Here is a 9245-nt window from a genome sequence, read left to right on the forward strand (position 1 = left end):
TTAAATCCAACCCAGTCATGGCTGGCTTCACTGTATTTTTATAGGAAGATATATATTGCTGGGTTGGGAGGAAGGGACATGTCTAGGGAGGGGGAAAGGAATAAATCCCAGTACATGACTTTGTGCTCATAGATTACCTTTCCTAATCACGAGTCAATGCATTTACAGAGGCTGCTGAATCCTGCCATAGAGTAACATTTACACCACCATCCAAACTGGAAACTTGTTTAACTGTTACGAAATATTTCAAACCTACATAGAAGAGGGAATAGAAGAATGTACTTCCATGTGCTTATTACCCAGATTCAATAATTTTCAAAACACACCCAATCTTGTTTCATCTACACCTTCATCCCCAGCCCCTCAAATTATTTTGAAGCTAATCTTCAGACATCACATTGTTTCATCTGTAAGTATCACGTCTTTTTCATCAGTGTTTATCACTCAAAGATAACGGCTATTTTAAGTACAATCACAATACCATGATCAATCTAAGAAACTAACAATTCCTCAAATAGTCAGTCAGGATTCAGATCTCCCTGATTAACCTGTTTTTACATTTGTTTGAATCGGAATCCAAATAAAGTCTAGTACATAATTGATTGATAGGTCTCTCAAATCTCTAAATTTCCCTCTGCCTTTTTTTTTTTTTTAAACCCCCTTTTAATTTATTCATTGAAGGAATAGCCTCGTTTCTCCTATAGTTTCCCATACTCAGGATATGGCTAATGACACTGCTGAGGTATCACTTAGTGTGTTCCTCTGTTCCCTGTAATTCCCATAAATTGACAGGTTGTGTTATGCAACAGGAATCTAATACGAATAATTTTAAATTTTCTAGTAACGACCTTTAAGTTTTAATCTATTTAAGTAATCTCTATACCCAGCTTGGAGCTGAACTCATGACCCCAAGATCAAGCATCCCATGCTCCTCCCAACTGAGCCAGCCACTTTTAATAAAGTTAAACAGATTAAATGAAATGTATTAAAATTAATTTCATATTTCAAATGCAATACTGTTGAAAGTTAGTAAATATTTTATGATTTTTTCCCCCACTAAGCCTTCAAAATTCAGTGTATAGTTTACATTTACAGTGCTTCTCAACTCAGACTTGTCACATTTCAAGTGCTCACCGGCCACTGAGCCTAATGGATACTGCATTAACAGTGCAGATGTAGAGGCCTGCCCAGATTCAGGTTCAGTGTTTTGGGGAGGAGCACTTCGTAAAGCCTCATCGTCTCTCTTTCTGGAATGTTAGCAGTCACTGATGATCATGGCCTAGATGTGTTCATTAAGGGTTGCAAAAAGTGATATTCAAATTCTTCTATTCCTTCTCATTCAGTTGCTGATAATTTATAAGATAAACATCCCCTCATCAATTATTAGGTTACGCTGAAGTACACTTCATAGAGGAAAAAGCATGATGAGTGCTTGATTCTTTCTCTGTACTTAGTTTTCAAAAATAATAGGTTGGTTCTCTAGTATCCTTCAAAAGTGACCAATTAGATGTTGATGCTCTTAAATACATCTGTGATTTGAAAGGTCTCGACCCATCCCAGTGATGCTTAAATTGTCCTATTTTTACCAAGTGGGAGCCTCCATGTTAGCTCCTGAATGCCTTTAACATGATCTTACAGTCTTTGATAGTTTTCTTTCTTTCTGCTGTGATATTTTCCAGGCCATCATTTGCCACTTAGACCTGGAACTGGCCATTGCTCCAAGGAGCCCTGGATCCTTTTGCTGGGAATATATGTTTAGAGCCCTTCATCTGGGCTCTAGGGCTGTTTATTACAACTTTTTTCTAAAGATAAAATTCATCAAGAGCTCATATCAATAATTCCATTTTGATTACATGACTGTAAGACTTTTAACTTAAAATCATCAATCTTTTACGTCTTTTTTCCCCTCAATCCAAAAGTCTCAGTTCCTAAATAATTTTCCAATACTAATGTAACTACTCATTTACTTTATCCCATAATATAGACAGCACTACCAGGAACAATATGATTACTGAGTATGGTTTTCAGTCAGATACTTTTCACAATTCCTTTTGTCCTTGGGGTATATCTCATTACAGATGCTCAGTCAAAATACTGTGTTCTAAGACCACCTGATATACTTTTTCTCTATGTGGTTATGCCACCAACTAGATGGCAGTCAGATTTGTTTCCTTTTGTTTTCAATTTTTAGGGATTGCTTTTTCATTTGATCTATAACTAGAAATTTTTAAGTGGTCTAGTGGCAGATCTATAAGACAAGATAACAAGGTCTGGTCAGGAAGTCTAGCCTCTCTCCTTATCTGCTTTTTTTCCTCTTCTCCCCCCATCCCCCTATCCCCCTGGGTACTTTTTTTTTTACCCCAGTTTTTCACTTATACTCAGGAAACTTTTGACACCTTAGTCATTTATTTATATAATGAATATTTAAGTGTTTAGTACATACCCTGCACTTCGTTAGATTCTCAGATGCTTAAAGGTTGTATAAGACACAGTCCGTACCTTCTGGCAGCGTATAGTCAAACAGAAGGTTCTTAATTGGAAGTAATGGGATATAACCCGCTACAGAAGGCAGAGATTTTTCAGTCAGGCTAAGGAATTCATACTTTATCCTCTGTGTAGTGGGTCTCTATTTTTTTTAATCTATGTAAAGACATATTTAATAATGAATTCCATGTGTGGTTAAAGTAAAATGAAATATAGTCCAAGTACATGTTTGTGGAACAAGTAAGTGTGATAATAAGACCACAGCACTAAGAATGGCAGGGACAGGCTAGAGGAGACATCCTTCAGGAATCATCTATAGACCTTTGAATTTTTAAATGTCAAGGAGTAAGAAGAGTTGAAGGTAGAAGATACAGCATAGGTATCTGGGGGAGTAGAATTCCCCCTATCGTACATTCAGCACACTCAGAAGGAATAAGGGGAAGTTTAGTTTTATTAGGTTGAGAAATAAGGGCTGGGAAGAAAAATCATCTATCCCTCTACAGTAATAGTTGAAGCTAGATAAGAGATAGTCTTGGAGAGAGAAAAAGTAAAAAGAGGAGGACAGATGTCACAAATCTTAGAAAGCCCACACTTAGGATTAAGAAGAGAAAAGGAGCCAGCTAAGGAGAAAGAGAAGTGTAGGAGTCAGAGAGGTAAGCAAAACATCTAAGAAAGTAAAAATCTCACTTATGAAAGAAGTTCTCTAGAGGGGTGATAATCCCTTGTCGACAGGCTGCAGAGATGACAGTCAAGTTACTAACCATAGGCCTGTTTTACCAGGCCGTAGATCCCTGCTCATATCTACTCTTTCACCACAAATCCGCTCTTCTAGGGGAGAGATCCAATATCCTTATTTTCTGCTCTTTAAGAGAAGTGTTTATCATCTTGTCTACAGGTGCTAGTGGCACCCAGATCTACCACCAACAATAAATTTGTAACTGTTCTTATAATGGTTTCAGTGAGGTTGTGAGTCTATTGTTTGATTTATAAAAGTAAGAAATAATTTTCCCAGGACCTTGTAAAATCTCAGCGCAATCACAGAAGAGTTAATCTTCGCTATCTGTTGTAGCATTTGGCATCAAAAGCGCTTTAGTGTGCATCTTGGCCATAAACTTCTGGTAGGGAATAGACGTTGCTAATAGATGGGCTTTTTATCCTTAAATTGATGGTTTTCCCCTTCAAATCACCTTCTTCGAGACAGCAGGTGCATTAATGGTTGTGCAACTTTGGGGAGTCCCTTTAGGGAATTTCCTGTTTTTCCCTTTTACATTTCACACCCATTCCTTGCTCCCGCCACTGCCATCTGCTCGCTCTTTTCTCCTGTTCAGCATTGGATTCTTCACACCCCACTCCCACGTCCTTTTCCATCTCTCTCCGTCTGTCCAACAGCCCTGTACTTAGATTGCTCCAATGCTTGTACGTGGATCAGAGAACTTTCTCTTTTCAATCAACTCACTAAGCTCAAAGGAGAGACAAAATTTACACGGCCTCCAGCCAAGGCCTCTGTGAACTTGACAAACATAAGCAAGCACAAGACAACACAGGTGCCAACTTGGGGAGCATGAAACAGAGCTCAGTGTTTCACGAACAACTTAGAGAGTCCTACATTTCGGGGCCTGTACTTCATCCACATATCAAGGTTACATCTTTACCCAGGTATGCATTAAGTGTAATTACCCCTGCATTTCTACAGCTGTGAGAGAAAATGCACACACCCACAAGTCACACTACAGATTAAAGCACAGGGCTTAAATGTCATCAGCTGAATGATGTACGACCCAGCCATAAAGCTGGCCACCGAGAGTGCCCCAGAATTGAGTCCCAGGAATCTGGAGTACAGTGAAAAGGTTCTTGTTGCAAAGAACCGAAGGACCTCATTGACTTTCTTTTGAATATGTGGAGGATTTGCATAAGTATAAAATTAAAAAATAAATACTGAACAGATGAAATGTGTGACATTAATACACCATTTGCATGATCTGGACTAGAACTCTTCACTTTTAAGGTTAGCTCAGTGTGGGGCTGACTATCTGACTGTTTTTAGTATCTGAGTATATGACCGTTTTATCCATCCGGCTGTTTTTAATGGTTTTAGAGCTAAGTTAGGGTCCTGAGCAGTTTTGGAGGAAAGTCCTTTTTGCAAGAATTATTGGCATTTACTATTTTAAATGAAAACGAAGACCTCCAAATTCTCACCCACCCCACCCCCACTTTTTATTTTACTGGTTTTTTTTTAAAGATTTTATTGATTTGGGAGACAGATAGTGACAGAGATAGCGAGAGAGAGCACAAGCAGGGAAGAGAGGGAGAAGCAGGCTCCCTGCTTAGCAAGGAGCCCGATGTGGGGCTCGATCCCAGGACTCTGGGATCATGACCTGAGCGGAAGGCAGACACTTAACTGCCCGAGCCACACAGGTGCCCTCCCCTTTTATTTTAAAATAAGAAACGCTGCTTTCTCTATTTGAAACTGGTTAATTAATGATCAGTCCTCCTATTTCAATGCCCTTCCTTCAGTTCAGACTGTATATCCAGAGAAGAGTTGAGATTTAGGATACAGACATTGCTATTACAGGTGCCATTTGTATGTGTTATGTCAATACATTTTGTTTCTAAAACGCTGATACCTATTATAGGATATAGAAGCAGCAGAAAAGTCTCTACAGACCAGGATTCACCCAATTCCATCACCAGAGGTGGTTTCTCTTGAGGTGAGAACCTTACAGAACAAATGTATAGGAAGAGACCCCATTCTGTTAGTAGTGTATTATAAATTACCTGTGGTTATATGTGTGTGTTTCCCAGATGTATTTACTCAGTAGAAGACGTGTCTGATTGATCCTTACATATCCACAGTGCTATGCTTTGTACACAGTAGGTAGTTGATGAGTTTCTTGATTTTTAAAAATTTATCAAGTGAAAATTTTATAAAGATCCTGTATCTTTTCATCTAGAAACACCTATCCTGTTAAACCATAACAGACAGTAGACAGTATGCACTAAATCTTAAGGTGCCAGCATGCTTAACCAAAGGGCCGTTCCTGTTGGCTAATGTTAGCAGTTCAGTCCCTTCACCAAATTTCAACCATAGCTACTTAAATGCATATTATCATGCAGTATAGTGTGGCTTTTGTCTGTTTTATTTTGCTCAGTTCAAGAACAGATTGGGAAGACTGCTGGCAAAAATAAACCCTATTTGGTATATGAATATATCTGTGATGAAAGGAAATTTACTACATATAGAATAGTTTCATTTTATATTCTTAATGACCTTTTTCAAATACAGTTTTGCTTGCTGCCTAAGCAGGGATGTGAATAGACTCCAAATTGAAGGCTGAGAATTTGCCCTTCAATGTTCTGTGTCATCTAGAGTAATAAGAAAAGGCAGTGATCAAGAATAGAAAGAACTGTGGTACAAAGTTGTGCCTTGGGCATGTCTTTACTTTGTTGAATTCTCCAATACCTTACTCTGGCCTATAAGGGGCCCACACAATAGGGGTTAATCCAGCCGTGAATGGTGGAGAAACTTCCAGCCACAGGCCTTGGCTGGTACTTTTCTTAGCTGGTCTTGCACAGCAGGATGACCTCGATTTTAAGTGTGTCAGGCTACTTCTCAGACCACATGCACAGAGGGATAGATATGTAGAACCACTCACAATTTCAACTTTCAGAACTCCTGTTCCTTCTTAATGTGCAGAGTGAATCATTATGTGTTCGCAATGCTATGTAATTCTTTGGCAGAATTCCCCAAAATGAGATTGATAGTGATGATCCAATCTCAGATGCCCTCCTATGGTACACAGCTTTGGGCAGTTTACTTTTCTTTGGCCTCTTTAGGGCAGTCACCCAAAAAAACCATCAGAGTTTGTAGATATTACATGGTGATCTTGTGTGAGCTTTTATAGCTTGTAGACTTTATATAGTCAGGCCAATAATACAGTGTCTCAACTTCCAAGTTACTGGAATTAAACATCGTTACGTGATATTGGTATTATTTTCTCAGTATACAAAAAAAGAAAAAAAAACCTCTGGGAAGAAATTACAGTTTACCATATCGAGTGCTCTTCTAAAAGACAGAGTGGATGCATATTTTAAGTGTTTTTTCCCATACAATTAAGGAGTCAATTTACCTGAGTCCTGTACTATGACATACTAGTTATGTTTCAGTTCCTGATCTCATCCCAGGTAAAATCTTTTTATGTCAGTTATAAAGCAGTTGTTCATGTCTAATCATTTCGTTGTAATAATGTTAGTATGGGTAATCATTTGGTATGGGATGTGGAAGGGTAAACAAAAACATTTAACGATTGTAGCCATAATGATACCACTGGTAATAATCACACGGTTGGCCACCAGAGGGCGTGTAAAATCACAATAAAATCCCAAAACCTGTAATTCTGCCAGGCTCTGGTTTTACTGAGAAATTTGAAAATTAACACTAGTAAGTAGCCAGATTTCTTTCTAAAATTAACATAAAATATTCTGTAGAGGAAGTGCATTCTACGTATATGTGTGTATGTGTGTGTGTGTACACGCACACACACACTTCAGTGAATAAACATTTAGACTATTATGAAGAGCCAAGTTCAATTGCTTGATATGCTTTTTTACTTTTGGATGTTGTTTTTTTTCCAGACTCTTTACTGGGCATCAGTAGAAGAATATATTCCCAAATGGGAACAGTTTCTTTTAGGAAGAGCACCATATCCTATCGGTGTTGAAAATGAAAATGAAGCAGAAAATACCGTTCAGAATGAAGCACAGTGATAAACTTCTTCACGTACTCTTTTCAAAAAAAACCTGTTTAGTACAGCTGAACGTTAAAGAATATGCAGGGTCATTTCGGGCACCTTAGGAATCAAATATGTTCGTATTGTCCATTACCTCCTCGATGATGTGAAGATAGGAGAATCTGCTGACAAGTCTGAGGTTCTATCACTTTGAGACCTACCATTACTTCAGAGGCATGAATTTGCTTTCTGCCAAACCCATGTAAGTGTTACGGGCTAATATTGAAAGGTGGACTGTTCATTAAGTAAGTCACTAAATAAGTGTTATGTGTGTCTTTTTTTTTAATCATTTATGGTCATTCTCATCTGAACAGTGAATACTGGTGGTCCTGATTTTACATTTTCTAGAATTGTTTTGGTTATTTTATTATGGGGATCAGGGTCAGCACAGGATCCAAGTGGTTGTTGGCCATTACAGTTTCTTTAAACAAATGGAAAAAACAGAGGCACTTAACTACTTCAGTATAGTATTTCTTAGACAGTGGATTCATAGGATTTTGTCCCTCATAGATAATCAAACCTCTGAAGGTTCTGGAGGAAACAACTAAACTACAAAGCATTTGAGAAGTGGCCAGTTTCGGGGGGGCTCAGACTTGGTTCTGAAAAAGGCCACCTATTAGAGCTGAGAATGGTTATTGGATTTTGACTTGGTTATTTAAGGACTACCAACCCTGTGAATGCAAGTAACTCCTCTCATCTTTTCATCTTTAAACTTGCCCTTCCCTCTCCTTTCTGTTTTCATTACTTCTGAAACAACTGTCAGAAAGCTTTGCGGTTCCTCGGCCCTCCACTGCTGGAGCACTCAAAAAAATTTTTTTAAATTTTTCTGATTATAGAGGCAGCTCCTGCTACTAAGGGAGTCCATGCTCATTGCAATTCAACAGTTTAAAATTTTCAAACTGGTGTGTGTTTTTACATGAAGACAGTAGGACCAGCTTTAAAAAAAAAAACAAAAAAACTATTGAAACGTCCATTGTGCTGTTAAGTTCCTTTAAACTACCATCTTGGAAATACCCTGTTGAGTGGGTGTTGGTGTGGGTAACAATAACGTTGTTTTCATAATACGCGCTGGCAGATTAGCACACTTCTCTACAGTGTTAACAGTTGTAATTAAGGAATAAACAGCACAGAGTGTCAGTCCGATGACAATTTCATCTATAGTGTCACAATACAAAATGTCACAAAATATTAGAACTGTTATATAACTATAAAAAGTATCGGCTTAAAAGCTGAAAGCCTTTAAAAAAAAAAAAAAAAACAGAGAAAGGAAGAAAAAAGAAAACTGGCATAGAGACCAGAACAATTTATACCTTCTCAAGAATGTTCTGACATGAAAATAAATTGATAATTTTTTTTTCCTGTTACATCACAGTTTGGTTTCTAGCCATCCAGTTGATTTAGCAGGAGAATACAGGGTTTTTTAGCAGCTTTGAATTGGTAAACAGATTTAGATGGAGTAGAAAGGAACATGAGGAAGTTTTTTTTTTTTTTAACATCCAATCTTTCCCAGCATATGCACATAAGAAGGTGAATGAAGTGATGTGAAACTTATTTCTCTTTAGTCAAGTGAAAAAAAAAGGCTAAACATTTGTTGAGATGGTAAAATATTGTGTCAAGCAAGTAGGCGCATTCCAAAATTAAACAGTGGTTGATACGTTAACATCCTCAAATATTTGAGTGCACACTTCCTTTGAGTTCTGTAAATTAAATCACCAGTAGATTAGATTAAAATACAAAATGAATAGCAATTTAACCATCTCAGAAAAGGTTGTTTTTTTCTCCCCTAAATTGACTAACTTGCTAAATAGTTTCTAAAACGAGCATACATTTAATATACCCTGGGTTATGACTTAGGGCAGAAGGGATGTCACTTCTAGGTTTTAGCTGTACTCTTTCCCCCATTACTAGTGAATACCTCAAAAACTCCCACAGATGACTTTATTCCTGGCCCCCACAGAGCTTTCCCCCCCTTCC

The 9245-nt window shown here is 37.9% G+C and overlaps 1 protein-coding gene across 4 annotated transcripts in view; it reads left to right on the plus strand.

Moving 5' to 3' along the window:
• Nucleotides 1–8529, plus strand: part of C4H3orf14 (chromosome 4 C3orf14 homolog) — an 18026-nt gene extending 9497 nt beyond the window's left edge. For all 4 annotated transcript variants that reach the window (XM_019795512.2, XM_019795513.2, XM_011220009.3 and 1 more), the window contains 2 exons: nucleotides 5118–5192; nucleotides 7117–8529. In XM_019795512.2, coding sequence (XP_019651071.1) covers nucleotides 5118–5192; nucleotides 7117–7248 — 207 coding nt within the window. In that variant the 3' untranslated portion in view covers nucleotides 7249–8529. The remainder of the gene's footprint in view (nucleotides 1–5117; nucleotides 5193–7116) is intronic.
• The last annotated feature ends 716 nt before the right edge of the window (nucleotides 8530–9245 follow it).

This window comes from Ailuropoda melanoleuca, chromosome 4 (genome assembly GCF_002007445.2).
Source record: "Ailuropoda melanoleuca isolate Jingjing chromosome 4, ASM200744v2, whole genome shotgun sequence".
In the NCBI taxonomy this organism is placed as follows: domain Eukaryota; kingdom Metazoa; phylum Chordata; class Mammalia; order Carnivora; family Ursidae; genus Ailuropoda; species Ailuropoda melanoleuca.